Source organism: Arachis hypogaea, chromosome 12 (genome assembly GCF_003086295.3).
Source record: "Arachis hypogaea cultivar Tifrunner chromosome 12, arahy.Tifrunner.gnm2.J5K5, whole genome shotgun sequence".
NCBI classification, from domain to species: Eukaryota; Viridiplantae; Streptophyta; class Magnoliopsida; order Fabales; family Fabaceae; genus Arachis; species Arachis hypogaea.
This window is the reverse complement of record NC_092047.1, coordinates 12,015,890-12,032,439: the sequence shown is the minus strand read 5'-3', so window position 1 is coordinate 12,032,439 and position 16,550 is coordinate 12,015,890. Positions and strand designations below refer to the sequence as shown.

General features: G+C 30.3%; 1 protein-coding gene across 4 annotated transcripts in view; it reads right to left on the bottom strand.

The window, feature by feature from the left end:
- Positions 1-16,550, bottom strand: part of LOC112726863 (uncharacterized) — a 72,382-nt gene that overhangs the window by 15,158 nt on the left and 40,674 nt on the right. For all 4 annotated transcript variants that reach the window (XM_072208799.1, XM_072208798.1, XM_072208800.1 and 1 more), the window contains 4 exons: positions 12,136-12,864; positions 10,865-11,704; positions 10,044-10,766; positions 6,951-7,784 (listed from right to left, as the gene is read on the bottom strand). In XM_072208799.1, coding sequence (XP_072064900.1) covers positions 6,951-7,784; positions 10,044-10,766; positions 10,865-11,704; positions 12,136-12,864 — 3,126 coding nt within the window. The remainder of the gene's footprint in view (positions 1-6,950; positions 7,785-10,043; positions 10,767-10,864; positions 11,705-12,135; positions 12,865-16,550) is intronic.

Genomic DNA, 16,550 nt, shown 5'->3' with positions numbered 1-16,550 from the left:
ACCTCCAAATTAAACAAACTCCTAGTGGTACTTTTATTCACCAAGGAAAGTATGCTAAAGAATTAATCAAAAAATTTGGCCTAGAAAATTCCAAACCTATGGGAACTCCAATGCATCCAAACACTAAACTTGAAAAGGATGATGATGGAAAAGATGTGGATGAAACAAGGTATAGAGGTATGATAGGATCACTCATGTATCTTACATCCTCTAGACCGGACATTGTTCAAAGTGTGGGTGTATGCTTAAGGTTTCAATCTCACCCAAAGGAATCCCATCTTTCAGCCGTTAAGCGCATCATTAGATACATCAAGGGAACTAGTGAATATGGTTTATGGTACCCAAAATCTTATGAGTTTTGTGTAGTAGGGTTTTGTGATGCAGACTATGCGGGAGATAGAGTGGATAGAAGGAGCACCTCCGGCATGTGTTGCTTCCTTGGAAGCTCACTCAACATGTGGTCAAGCAAAAGACAAGCCACATTGGCTCTATCCACAGCTGAAGCAGAATATATTTTCGCATCTGCATGTTGTTCACAATTAATTTGGCTAAAAACGCAGTTGGAAGATTACAAATTAAAGATCAATAGTATACCCTTATTTTGTGATAATATGAGTGCTATAAATATTTCAAAAAATCCTGTTTTGCACTCAAGAACAAAGCACATTGAAATAAAATATCATTTCATTAGAGAACATGTGCAAAAGGGTACTATTGATATTCAATTTGTAAAGTCTGAAGACCAACTTGTTGACATTTTCACAAAATCCCTCTGTGAAGACAGATTCTGTTCGTTAAGAAAAAGCTTGGGAATGATTGATTTAAGTTCTGTTGATAATTTGTGAAATTTTGATTCTACTCAGTTTTATCTCGTAGGAAAGCAGGAGATAAAAACAGAACGTGTGGAATGGGCTATGATCAAGGAGGAGACTGCGCAGAAAGTAACGCTAATGGGCCCCACCAAAATTTCTTGACCCCACTCTGACCGTTTTGTTAGTTCCTCATTTTTTTTTAAAAATCACAATTCTTTTGTTGTCTCATCAAATCTTATTGGAAGAGGATAGTGTCAAATCAAATCTTTCCCTCAACTAATCCCTTGATTCTAGGAAACCACCTTTCAGTTTATTTCAAATAAATGGAAACCACCTTGGGTAATAACCGCCCACCTTGTGCATTAACTCCCTCATATTCTCTCTCCCTCCACATTTAATGCGTCCTAACCTCCCTCCACCCTCACTCAATTCGGTTCCTATTCATCCCTTTATCTCCCACTTCTTCATTTTCATTACCATGAAAAAGAAAACTGCTCCTAGAAAAAGTGAAAGGATTCTACTCTCTCAAAAACTGACCACACCTCAAACTTACACCCACATCCATATTCATTCTACATCTTCATCCTCTCCCTCACCACCATCCAAACACACGGACACCATGAGAACCAAAGTCATTGCCAAGAAAACCTCTTCAAGGAAGAAGAAAGAAAAGGTTCCCGTGCCTGAAGAAGAAGAATCGCACACCTCTTCCATTCCATCACCGCCGCACTCACCACCAAAAAGGACCACACCCGGAAAGAGTACTCAGAAAACCAAAGGGTTTGCCTTGAATAACACCAGGGAGCCAGCAAACTTGGAATCATTGGATTTCAAGAACAAGTTCCACAAATCACACTCTCACTACAATCCGTCTAGGTTCGACTCTTGCGCTTCCTATGAGTTCCATAAGGAGGTTCTGAAAAAACGCCATCTCTGTGCCACCTATCTCGTTAATCTCGACTCACTCACCATCAAAGGGATCAATGTGTCTTCTCTGTTTGAGTCTCTTCAATGGACACCACTGCTCTACATCCAGAAACCGGTTTACCCCGGTTTGGTACGTGAGTTCTATGCCAACATGTGACTGATTGATGGCACCATTCACTCTTATGTGAAGAGGGTTCACATAACTCTGGACACTGTAACCTTTGGGATGGCTCTAGGCTACAAAGAAGAAAGGCCAAGGGCGTATATGGCTGAGAAGTGGGACGCCCAGGTCGGCGTCACCCATAGGATTGTCCTCCAACACATCTATGAAAATTTATCTGGCTTAGATGGCACAACTCCGTCCCACAAAGCCCTCGGTCCCACCAACTCTCTGCTTCACAGGATCATCACTCACATCCTGACCCCTCAAAGCGGATCCCATAATAGAGTAACATTCTCTGACTCTCTCATACTCTTTGCTCTTGTTACATATACTCCTATATCATTTGGTTACATTATGATCAGACACATGTGGGAATCAGTTAAGAGCACCAAAAAGGCGAATATGTCTTATGGCATATTTTTAACAAGTATTTTTGAATATTTTAAAGTTGATCTTTTAAATGAGGCTGTAGAAAATAAGGTATCTATGATCAAAGGAGGAGGAGCTACGAAGGGAACAAAGGGGAAGAAATCAGGAGCCTCGGATAGTGACTTTGAGAGTCGGCCTGAGTCCTCCAAGGCAACCGAATCAATCAAGGAAATTCTCACTGAATTTTCAAACATGTCAGAACTCATGGCGCAATCCCACAAGGCGGCACGCAAGCTAGCCTATGAAAATGAGAGAGCTTGGATGAGGTGCAAGGAGAGGGTAAGTCTGATGCTAGAGAGCCTTGAGGAGGAGTTGGGTGCTGCTAGTGAAGAGGAGGCTGAGGAATCTGAGTTTCACCTGTCTGATGATTAGTCACTGTTTCTTTTATTCTCGTTGGTATTTGGCATGTTTAGGCTCAATAAGATACTATGGTAGTTTGTTTTGGTTCTAGATATATGACACTGTGAAACACTATTGATCTTTTGGATATACTTTGGATATTGTGTTTGCTATGTCATCTTTTGCAAGTGCCCCCTTGATGCTAAAAGGGGGAGAAATGATGCTGAAAATTGAAATTAACAAAACAGGGATGAAATCCTTGAGAGGATTCATGATCTCCTTTGTTTTAAGTTTCAATATTCTGTTGTGGTTATATGTATGATGTTGATAATAATGCATTTGTTCTATCTTGATTATTGATGAATACTAATGTTTGATGCTTTGATGTTTGCTTGATGCTTTGATGTTTGTTGTAATTTAACTTTATCTTGGTAAAATGTTTGATTACTGTTTTTGATACATTTGACTTATCTTGATAAAATGATTGCTGTTTTGGATTTTCTTTGACAGTTCCTTTAAACTGTGATATAAACATGAAGTTTGAAAATTGCTATGGTTTAAAAGGATCAGGCTTGATTAGAAATATTTTCCTTACTATAATTATTTTTTCTCTGATTTGTTAATTGGAAAAATATTTTTAAATCACTTAAAAACAGCTTCAGGTAACATCAAGTTTTGTTTGTACAAAATTGTTTTTGTATGTGATTGAGCAGAAAATCAAATTATTGATAACAAATGAGTTTTGATTATCATACAACTCTGCTCATAAATCAAGCTATTCAACATTACAAAATTTTATATGTTGAATAACATAGTTGCCTTAGGCTTGATAAAAATTGTTACAAGTTGGAGCTTCCCTTGGTAAAACTGGTATATATTAAGGGGGAGTCATGTGACAATTAGAAAGGGGGAGAAATTCAAATATTCAACGGGAGTACTCTTTACTCTAATCTTTAATTTCTTTCCATTTCAATTTTTAATAATGTTTGTCATCAAGGGGGAGATTGATGAGTTTGAAAAACTCTAATTTTAAATTGATGATGATCAAACATTATTAACAGTAAAATTATTAATATAATATATGTTAATTAATTTATTTTGTTGTGTAGGTATGAATTGGGCCGAAAGTAAAAGAAATTTACAAGCCCAATTTGATGAAAAATATTCAGCATAGATATAAATTCTTAATCACTATGGCTAAATTGATTTGGGCCAAAAGAAAAGAAAATTGGCAAGCCCAAAATATGCTAATTGAAGCTCAGCCTTGGAACACATTGTCTAAATTATTTTGGCTGAAGCAATTTACGATAATTTGGGCCAGGAAACCAAAATTAAAAGCCCAACAAAGAGGCTGGTCCGAAACTAAAGGGAACGGGGGGCACAATGCATTTCTTTAACTTAATAAAACCATTTTTTAAATATGCTACAAGCTTCCAACAGAATCCATTTCTAGTGGAATTCAAATTTCATTAAAGTGAAGTTAATACATGCATTGGAAACATGAGAGAGAGTTGGACTTTGATTTGATAGACATCATTAAGCTACACGTTGCTCAGCAAAGGGAGTGGAAAATCAATTCACCTTTATTCTCTTTCTTTGCTTCATTAATTATTGTTCATAATTTCTCTTTCTTCTCTCTCATTTCTTTCTTCTCTATTCGGTCATTACACAGCAAACCATGGAAGTCATGACTAGATACCGAAGAGAGGAAGAAGCACGCCTAAAGACCATTATAATGATGGCAAGAAAAAGAAAACATAAAAATGTAGTGGCTGAGATTCTTATCACTTATGGTAAGATTTGGTGATGAGATCTTGGCTTCTCCATACAAAAAATGGTTGAAGAAGATTTCGGCCAGCTAGGAGAAAATCTTGGAGGGATGGCTTGTCTCTGATTCTACTCAACCACCACAGAAAGTAGCTAGGGTGGCTACGTGATGGAAGAGGCAGAGATTGGAGCAGATAAAGCTATCATCATCATGAAGCATCAAGGGCCAGAAGTTCATCTTGGAGAGCAAGGCAAGGATGAAGGGCTCAGATTGATGAAGATTGATGACCAAGGAAGGACTAGAGGTAATTGCATGTTGGGTTTTGCATGGGTTATCTCTTCTCTCTCTCTGGCCGAACCGGTTCTGTTTGAAGAAGAAGAAGCTTAGCTTGGTTTGTTTGGTTTCAACTGTGGAGCCTTCTCCCTATAAGTAAGGGTGAACAGCCAGGGCTTGAAACAAGGAGAAAGTGTGAGAGTGCAAGGCACAAAATTCTCAGAGCTACTTGAGCTAACAGTTTTTCTTCTCCTTCAATGTATTCTGTTTTGTATTATTCTGTTTAATTTTGTCATGTCTTGAGTCTCATGGAAAAAGGCAAATAGTGAGGTTTGTATGAAAAAGCCATAGAGCGGAAAAAGGCAGAGAGTGCAAAATTAAAAGAAAAAGCCATAGATGTCCATAGAGATCCTTTGTTCATCTATGTTGTGTTTCATGATTCTGTGGGAATCCCCTTGTAAGTTGGGTTAGCACTTTACAGTCTGTAATCAAAGAAGATTATAGTGAAATTCCATCATTGTTGTGATGGAGACTGGATGTAGGCTGCACTGCACTTAGCAGCTGAACCGGGATATATCTGGGTGTAATATTCTCTTTCTTCTACTCCATTTCTGTTTCTACTGCACAGGAGATAAAACCGAAAAATATCTCGTGCCAAGTGACGAGACAAAAATAAAAGTCTCGTGGCTAGGGACGAGACAAAAATAAAAAAATTTCCAGAAGTTGTTTCAAAGACTAGCAAGTGTTCTAAAGTGAAAAAGGAGTTAAGATTCAACCCCCTTCTCTTAACCACTGAAAACCATCATAATATAAACCACTGATATAAATAATAATAAATAAAAAATTCAAATTTATATAATTAAAAAAGAGTACAATACTAATACTTTTATTTGAGTGTTTAAAAATGAGCCTTATTATTTATTTTATTATCATCAAGTATTTTATTACTAAAAATCTATCTGATTAATTCATTTAATGGTTTCTTTTATTTATTTTTTTTTGTTTTTTCCATACTATTTTTGAGTTAAAATTGCCGCAAAATGAATTATTCATCAATTAGTTAAAAGTATTTATTATGGTGTCTAAAAATTATTGTCTAATTACTAAAAAAAATTAAATATTAACTTTAAATTTTAAAATATAAAAATAAAAGAATAAAATATTTAAAAATTACTATAAAAAATAAATTAAATAAAAAGTAAATGCCAAATAAAAAACAATATAGAATTAGAGGTGTGCATGGTCCGATCCGACTCGAAGACTCGATCCGGCCCGAAACACTTTAGGGGTTAATTTGGTGTGATTTCACCGGGTTTAGGGCCGGGTAAGAGTCTCAAAAATAGATCCGATCATTATTTCGGGTCGGGTCTGGGCCATGGCTCGGGTCACCCGAAATCGGCCTGGTGGCCCGGTCATTATACACAATTAATATTTTTTATTATTAGTGATGGATGATGGCTATTCTTATGTGGAATTTAAGTATTGTAAATCTTAATATTTTGTGTTATTAGTTATTATAAGACTATAAGTTAATGTTTTATATTTAAAATGCATAAGATTTTAGACTGATTAATGCATAATATTGTGTTATTTGTCTTTATTTAAATATTTGGTGTTATTAGACAATATTAGTATTGATTATGGTTATACTTTAATTTCAGAGAAGAGTTAGTTCTTGTTTTATTTTTCTAAATGAATTTTATCATGTCAAATAATGGTTGGAGTATTGAAAATTTAGATATTTTCACATGCTAGCTTATAAGAAGGTATCAAGGTAATGTTAATGTTAACGACCCGATTTTCACCCAATTTTTACCCGGTATAATCGTGGCCCGAAAGTGTATAGGTTTTATCGGATCTATGGTCGAATTCAGGTCTAATAAATAGGTCCGGTATATATTTCGAGGCGAATCTGGGTCACATCAAACCCGATTTTACTCTACCCATACACACCCCTATATAGAATTGGCCTTAGTTAAATATAACCAAGTGTTTAACTTTCTAAGGAAAATATTTCAAAGTGGCACATAGTAAAATTTTATTTGGAGAAGGGTTTTTATTTATTGGATTTGGATCTTCTAAAACTTGAATTTCACTTTAGAGAGTAAAATATAATCTCTCACCATTTATTTTATAGGTGAGACCAAAAATAAATATGAAAGAGAAACTATTAAAGGGTAGAAGTCTCTAACCTGAAATTCAAACTTTAGAGGATCTAAATCCAATCCTTATTTATTACCTGACTTAGAGACTGCAATACTACTAGAGCGGCATTATTAAGATCACGGAGGAAGACCAAATCATCACTGGAGTAGTTGTAAGAAACTTGAATGCTTCTAGAAACGCCGACATTTCCATGAGAGAAAACTTTCATCTTGGAGCAATTCACAATGTCCAGTTGAATGAGAGATGGCAACTTCAGAGTGACATTCCCTGAATAAAAGCATTCCAGGCTTTCCAAAGATCGAAGGGTTATCCTCTCTAGCTGCTTAAATTCAACTTCGTCTTCCGTCATAGCACTCTGCTGTTCTTCCCCCACGATTTCTTTCAATGATTCACAACTCTGAACTTGCAACTCCTCAAGGTGTATTAGCATTTTCGCTGTTGAAGATGTGAATAGACGCAGCATTGCATCACACGATTGTATGTGCAGTTCTTTCAGAAAGGAGCAAGATTGTAGCAATATTGTTGTCAATTTTGGACAATAATAAACATCGAATAGACGCAGTTGCTTTGACAAGAATTCTACTCCACTGATGGATTTCAACTCATCTAAGTTGGATAGCTTCAATTCTTTCACGTTTCCAAGAATCTCCTTATTAGTAGCTTCATCATGGGAGGGAAATATATTTTTGAGGTTTTCATCACAGTAAAAGCTTACTCGCAGCGTTTCCAAGTTGGGTGTCTTCTCAAATAATTCAACTGGCACATTAGAGTTCCTTTTCTCATCATCATCAAGAAGGGAAAGTTCATTCAAACTCTCAAGATTTTCGTTATTCAATTTTGTCAACCATGAACTTAAAGCTTGAGTGTGTCTCCAATTCAGAGTCAAATTTTCCATCTTGGAAATATCCTATGACAGAAACGGTTGATAAGTATAAATAACTTTTTGAAGCTTAGGATTATAAAAAGTAACAACTAATTATTTCAAAATTGTAAATTTGTTAGCCCATTGACTCTAATAAGTATCAATTATTTTAGATATAGACAATTATTATATAGCGTTTACAAAATAACTATCATTAGGATTTAGGTTTAAGGTTTACTAAAACTAACTTTTTGTGTATTATTCAAATAAGTATTAAACTATTAATATCATTCTACAAATATTTCATAAAGAATAAAAAATTTTTAAGAGTAAAATTATAAAAAAATAAATTTATTTAGAATAAAAGTAATATGATTAAGTGTAATTTATTTAGATGTAATTAAAAAATAATTGAATAACTATGTACAGTAAAAAATTGATATTATTAAAGAATAAAATTAAAATTTATTTCTATGTATCGTTTTTATCTCCAACGTTTTTGTCCTATTTAAGTCCCTAATATTTTAAAATCGTTTCTATTTTATCCCGCCGTCAACTCTGTTAATCCCTAATGACAAGAAAATATTGAGTCAATTTTAAAATGTTAAGAATTTAAATAGAACGATTTAGACATTAGAAATAACATTAAAATTAACCCTAAATGTAGGAAATAAAAATACTTTACTGTAATTATCATATATGGTTTAGGTTTTAATAAAACTAACTTTTGGTGTATTACTCAAATAAGTATTAATATCTTTTTAATCAAATAATCTAAAAGCGCATAAATTAATTTTATATGATTAATTATATAAACAATCATTTAAAACAAAATTTAATTTGCAGACTTCTTCATTAGAAAACAGAGAAAAAAAATTAAAAGAAAGTGAAAAACATACAATAATGTTTTTTTCACATCAGAAAATATAAAAAAAAAAATGAGTATTTATCGAATACTCTTTTCAAATTCAAAAGTGTGTATGTCATTCAACATAATTGATAAAATGAGTTTTAAGTTACTATTTATTTTTGAAATAGTGCAAGTAACATTAAGAATATAAATCTATTATATATCTCTAATTTTAGAACCAAAATATGTCACATGTCATTATTTTATTATAATTAGAATTAAATCTTTCTTTTTAAAATTAAGAAATTTTTCTCTCCTCCTTACTAATTTTATAACAAAAATGTACTACATGTCACTCTCTCATTATTATTGAAATTAAATCTTTCCCTCCAAAATTATAAAATTCCTCCATCATCTTTACTAATTTTACAACCAAAATGTGCCACATGTTACTCCCTCATTGCAATTGAAACAAATTTTTCCATCCAAAATTAAAGAGTTCTCCTGTTCTTCCTCTTCCTTTCTCTATTTCTCTCATTCTTTCAACTACTCTATTTATTTTATATATCATTATCAATATTAATGACTAATTACTAATTTGACAATCAAAATGTATAACATGACATTCTTTAATTGCATTAAAATTAAAATATTAAAATTAAAATTGAAATATACATATATTATGTATCATATATTACTATCTAATTTAATAATCAAATATGACATATGACACATGACACTTTCTTATTAAAATTGAGAGAAAATATTTTTTTTTTAAATTAATAAACTTCCTTCCTAAATTCTCTCATCTAGCTCTCTCCATTTTTCTACTTCTCTCTACTATTTTTACTTTACGACAAATCAAAATATGTTATCCGATATTTTTTTATAATTAAAATAAAAATGTTCCTTCTAAAATTAACAAACTCTCACTCTCACTCTAATTCTTCATCTTTATCTTTCTCTCTCTATTTGTGCAACAAACTTAATAGGTAACACCTAATTAAATGCAAAAGTATACACGTTAAATTATTTTAAATTTTAGATAACGAATGTTAAAATTAATTATTAATAAAAATTAGACTTTTTCATATAAAAATAATAACTAAAAATTTTATTATTTGATTTTTTATCTACAGATACCTTGGTCTTCTTAGCCAGAGACTTTTGTCAATTTACAACGTTTTTTTGTAAAAATAGTTTGATTTTATAAATCTTTTGTGCCATGCATAATCTATACTTTCAGAACAAAGTAGAACGTAATTTTAAAAAATTTAGGAGTAAAAATACTAGTATGAGATCTAAATCCTATAAAATAAAATGACTCATAAATATAAAATGAAAAGTTAATCATTATTAAAATAGAATAATGAAACTCAAAAGTTGTTATAATAAAATACTTTCACCTTAGAGGATATTATAACAAATAATAAATAACAATATAAATTATTTACCTTTATATTCATGAAAAGTGGTTGCTTAGCAGTTGAAGTGCTGTTTTGGTTTTCGTCTCGTTGACTCTGAAATAGCTCCAGTTGATCGTTGCAATCATATACCTCTAAGCAATTTAACTTAGGGCATTCCAGAGTAAACTTCTGAGAGCAAAAGCCTGTAAGATTTGGCAAATAGCACAATTCCAATGTGGTTAAACAAGGAAACACAAGATTTTCATCAACAGTTCCAGCTTCTTCTGCTTCAACAATGTTGGGTAACTCATCACAAGATCTAACATGAAGTTCCTCAAGCTTCTTAAGATCTCTGGCCAAGGCTATAGGAAATAGGGTTCTCAAATCCTCACAGCCATTGACAGTCACTATTTGTAGACTTTTGAAGCTGAGAATTCCTTGTTTTTCCGGGTTCCACACATGTCTCACATTTGGAAGCGATATCAAAGTTAGCTTCTTCAGTTGGAACGATGTTTCCTTGATCTTAGTATCATTCATTTCAAAAATCCCTGTTATTTTGTCGCAGCTATACACTTCCAATTCTTTTAGGTTCTTGAAACTAAAAAGAACATTTGATGGAATTGCGTATGGTTCGAACTCACAACCACTCAGCTTCAAAGATTTCAAATTGTTAAACAATTCTTGTTGAAGGCCTGCTTCTTTGCATGTCCATAGTTGTTGTAGATGAGGATGATCAGAAACACTTAATTCCTCCATGCCTTTGAAAAATATCTGTCATTATATTAAATTTACAATTATATTTCCTATATTATTCTTTACCTCTAATTCAAACAATCTTATTCGAGTCAAATAATTTATTTAGACAATACCTTTTTGTTGAATATATCTCGTATTGTTTCTTGTAAATTGTTTGTCCAGTACGCTTCCACCTTGTCTTTTTCATGGACAACATATACTTTTCCCAACTTGGGCAGTGGTTCCATGTGTTCTTCTTGGGAGAAACTTTTCAATTTGGGACAAGCACTCACCACAAATTTCTCTAATGATGGAAACTGAAACGCACAACTCTTGGACCTGCAAAAGCTTTCAAGGCGCTTGAGAGACACAAGTTCAATTGTCGTCAGTTGTTTGAAAATGATGTCATATTTGTCTTTATTATCTTCTTCTCTTCCTTCTTGTCCTTCCTCTGATACAATTTCCTCAAGAGATTCACAATTAATTACCTTCATGGTGTTGAGTTGACCCAAGCTGCTAGCAGTTGATGGTGACATTAAATATTTTAATCTTTTACAGTCAACCACTTCAAGCTTTGTCAAGTTAGAGAGAAATACATCAGAAGGTGCTATGGTTTTCAAACTTGGGCATTTTTGAAAAACCAATGACTCTATCCTTTGAAGAATGGGGTCTCTTTCGAAGCCAATGTTCTCAAGATAAAGTAGATATGTTAGCTTCAAGCTTTTCAGCTGTGGAACAACTCCTAAGCTTTCAATCTTAGCAAGCCTTTCAAGAGGCACCAATTCTCGAAAAGAACCATTATTCAAGCATAGATTCTTCATATTAGGATTGCTATAAAGGAAAGAATACAGAATTTTAGTATCTTTCAGTCCAGATAATTGAAGCTCTTCTAGATTATCCTTTCGATAATCATAGTTAGTCGATGACGTTGCATGTCTCGACTCAACTTGAATTGACTTCAAATTGTTCATTACCTACATGAAATAAATCATCACAGAAAAATTAATTTAGCATGCATGAAGTTAAATATATCAAAATGCAAATTCATACACGTATTCTACGTCATTTTAATTGGGGTTTAATTGTGACGATATTTTGACTTTGTAAAATTTCATGCGATCATGAAATTTTTTTTTCAATGGTTGAAGGTTAAATCCAAAAAAGAATAAACAAAACATGTCCCTAGTAATTAATAATAGAGCATAAGATATATATATATATACTCATCTTAGACCCATAATTTTCTCTCAAACCTCAGGGACATTTTTATTTGATGATAATGTAAAAGAGTTTAATTTACAACCACGCCCATTGAATCTAATCAATTTTATTTTATTCTAATTTATTTTTCTTCTGCTATTATGAAATAACAATAGAAATAAGAGTTTGAAGGTAATGTTATTACCGTTTCAGGAAAGAGGGCAGGCTTTTTTTGTTCATCTATGATTTCTTCTTCTTTGAATGGTTCCAAGTTGTCACATTGTTCAATAGACAAGTTGTTGAGTGCTGAAAAATTTATTCCATAAGCTCCTGGATAGAAATCCTTGAATTTTGGTAGTCTCAAAAATTTGATGGTTGCAAGTTTCAAAAAGTTCAATTCAGTAAGACTGCTGGCATCTTCTTTCTTGGAAACAATTTCCCTCAATTGAGAGCAATCCGAGACCACAAGCTCTTCAAGATTATTTTCAAGTGTTTTAGCGACAGGAGCAGAAAATATGTTTTCCAACCTTTTACAATCTTGAACCCATATCTTATGCAAATTGTTTAACTTAAGAATCTCTTGAAGCTGTTTTTTCTTCATGTTAAACATATGCTCTAATTTTGGAAGTGATTCAAAATGAACATCTTGCAACTTGGGTGTTGCATCCTTAGAAGTTCGCTTCTTTTCCCAAGCTGCTGCCTCAAATATAGCTTTCATTGACTTACAATTAGTAACGCTTAAGTTGCTTACATGCTGAAATATTCCCACCACATTAGAAGTGAAAACATGGACCAGTTTATGACACTCATCAATGGCTAGGCTCTCCAACTTTTCAAAAGAGTCTTTTGGGAGTTCAAATTCATTATTGCATATCCCACTCAAACTCTTCATGCTTTTCATTTTAATACTCTTCAAATTTGGAAAGATGGTAACCTGTTGTGTGGTTCACAATGCAATAGCAAAAAACAACAACTAAGTCAAATGTCACAAAATCAAACCAACAAAGAGAGATCGCCAAAGAAATGCTTGCATTGCTATTTGCAAGTTGGCATCACGAACAAAACTAGTAACAGTAACTCATCAAAATCATAATATTGCAATGTTGGGCTTTAATTTAATTTAGACTTGCTTTGATAAAAGCACAAGTTTTTCATTTTGTGTTTATTAAATAAAAAATCATGTACTTGTAATTTTTAAAAGATCAAAATATTTTTAAAAATATTTAAGATGAAATTTTTTAAAAAATTTAGAAGTCTAATATAACTTCATATATTTTAAATTTAACATTTAAATTTATGTCTTTTATAGTATTTTTAAATTTTAAAAGTTATTTTATTAAATGTAATTATTTTTACTTGTGTTATTAAAAGTCTTTTTTAATTTGATTTACCAAACATAAATACTATACTTTTAAAAAGTAAAAATTTTACCAAACCAAGTTTTAACACTAAAATGTATTTTTGGTGATAAAACTTAAGATGAATATATATACTTTTTATAAAATATATAAAATAGTTTAAAACAAAAAATTTATATATAAAGTGGACTATAAGTAAAATTATGCAAATATTGAATTGAAGTTTATTTATTTAACTTCATATAATTATATTTATCTTTATTCATTTTAAGTACGTAGTAACCTCTATTTTATTACTTTTATAGTATTTTTAGCTATATTTAAATATTATATTACAAAGATAAAACTATTAGATAATATATATATAAATATAAATATAATATTTTAATAGTTAACAATTAAATAATATTTAATTTTTTAATTTTATTTTTTATAAATCAAGAAAAAATATATTTTTAACAATATTATTACAACTACTATATAAATAGTTAAAAGAAAAATAAAAGTAATATATAAGTGACAAGGATAATATATAACTAATGAATACAATAAAACTTAAAAAAAATGACTAAAATAATGTAAAAAAACATTATACATTCTAGTGTTTTAGGGAGTTTATCATCATTTAATTAGAAAACTTAAAGAAGAATTATGGTTACGTTAAGAATAGAAGAGAAACAATAAGAGGCATGATATTAGTAACCACTATTCTACGTTTACACTAAAATCAATTAATGAAATCAGCATAAAATATGAGATTATATAAGAGGATATAAAGAATGATGAAATAAATATTAAATTATATAATAAATATAAGAAAAAATATGAAAGAAGAGAATGAATTAAATTTTATTATTTAATTTATATTTATTAAAAAAATAACATTAATATTGAAGGCAATGAGTAACTTAATAAAAATAAAGAATAAAAATAATATGAAAAATAAGCCTAAATATTAATTTTATAAAGAAGAATGAAAAGATATGGAATTCATATGAAAGAATTAAATAAATTTTATAATTTAATTATATTTATTAAAGAGAAATAATATTAAGATTAAATGCTTAGAATAAATGTGAAAATTATGAATTGATAATAAGTTGATTACATAAATGCTATTTAATTACTATGATATTCTAAATGTGATTATATAAATAAATTATTTTATAGCATAATTACATATATTATATATAGATGATGGTATTAATATTAAAAAATATAGTAACCTAAAAAAATAAATATAAAAAAAGTAATATAAAAATATAAGAAGAATTCTAAGTCATAATGTAAAAAAAAAAAAAATTAGATTATGCCACCTTGAAAAAAAGTATAATGTGACATAATAAAAAAATATTAAGTATGAGTGAAAAATATATACTAACACATTGTAGAGAACTCTCTCTTATTCTTGAGAAATTTTAATATTATAATTGTGCTAAATTTATGGTCTCTTGTTTAAGATTATCTTTATGATAAAATTCAATTTAAATTCTTTTTTCCAAGTAACGATATTTCATATTAAAGGAATAAATTAGCACATATAAACTTTTTCTTGTGATTTTTTAAAATTTATTTGAAATAATTATCCTTTAAATAAATTTTAATAAGTATTGCTAATGTTAACTTTTTTTTCATAACCTATCATCATTAAATTTTCTTAAGAAGAGTACATAGAGTAGGGGAAAAAAACTTAGTATCATTATGTAGATTAAAGAATATTATATGGAAAAATTATATGCTATCTAAGAAAAATTTTATATGAAAAAATGAAATGACGTGAAATATCTAAGAACGATAATAGAATTACTTTAATTTCTCTTATCTCAAAAAAAGTAAATGAAGGAAAAAGAATTTTAGTATCATTTCGTAAATTAAAGAATATTATGTTATCTAAGAAAAAAATTATGTGATGAAATAAAATAATGTCAAATATCTAAGAATGTCACCTAAAAAAAAATTATGTAACAAAATAGAGTAACGTGAATGTTTAGAAATGATTGTAAATTGTATATTTTTTAATATATTATAAATAGATAGATAAAGTTTTAAATATACACATTGAAAGAAGGTAAAAAAAAAAAAGAAAAAGAAATGTTACTTATAAATTTTTCTTTCACAAATAAAGGTGCATGAGATTTTTTTTTCTTATGGAAAAAGATTTTTCTTCTTTTACACAATTTGTGTACCTCCTATTTTTCTCTCTCTAATTTTTTTTAATTTAATAAATAAGATCATTTTGTGGAATAAAAAATTTCTTAGCTTACTCCATAAAATATATGAGTGCCTCATGCAAAACATCTTCTAACATAAAAAGAATTGTAAAATGATAAAACTGAGATTAATTATAATTAAATTTATACAATTATACTATGTGTATACTAAAATTAGTTATTAAAATTAATTATTAATATAAAATATATATTAGAATACAAATATACATTAAAAATAATTTAAATTACACATATATTTATACAAAAATACATTAGTAATTAATTTTAGTATACAAATAACATTTTTAAAAATTATAGCACGTAAAATATTGATTTAAAAGTGAGTAAATTCTTACCTTTTTCATTTTAATTACTCACTTCTTCACTTTTAAATAAAAGAGCTTTATTGGTCTCAAATCTCTATTTTATTCTTAAAATGAAAAGCATGAAGTATACAAAAATCTAACATATTGAATTGAATTGAATATGTCCACGAATATAGATAGATCAAGTGGAACATAGCACAAAGAAGGTTAAAGCACGAGAGATCATTGATATCAATGATAACGATGATAGCATGGGGATAACAGAAGAGAAAATAGTTGAATCTCCCACAACACAAAAATCATCGTATAACAATTTACTTTTGTCAATCTTTGAAATCAAGAACCAAAGGAGTGATGTCAACCAAAACATGGTTACGGAGGACTCTCCTAATCCGGAAGACCAGTGGTATAAAGAGGAGGAGGATCCCACTAAACGGGACAAATCGTTTGATCCTTGTCCTGTGATTTCTGTATTTAAGAAAGAATTTGATGAATGGTACAAGTCATGGCAAGTGACGCTTATTGTCAAAGTACTTGACAAATGAGTACATCTGGTTTTTTTGGAGCAGCGACTCAATAGAGATTAGGTAAAGTAAGGTATGATTAGTGTTATTGATATGGATCGTGATTATTTATTGATTCATTTTTTAGATGAGAAAGACTGTTCTCTAGTGGCTTGGGTTTGTATTATATTCCAAATATTTCTATTGAACATCATAGCAAATG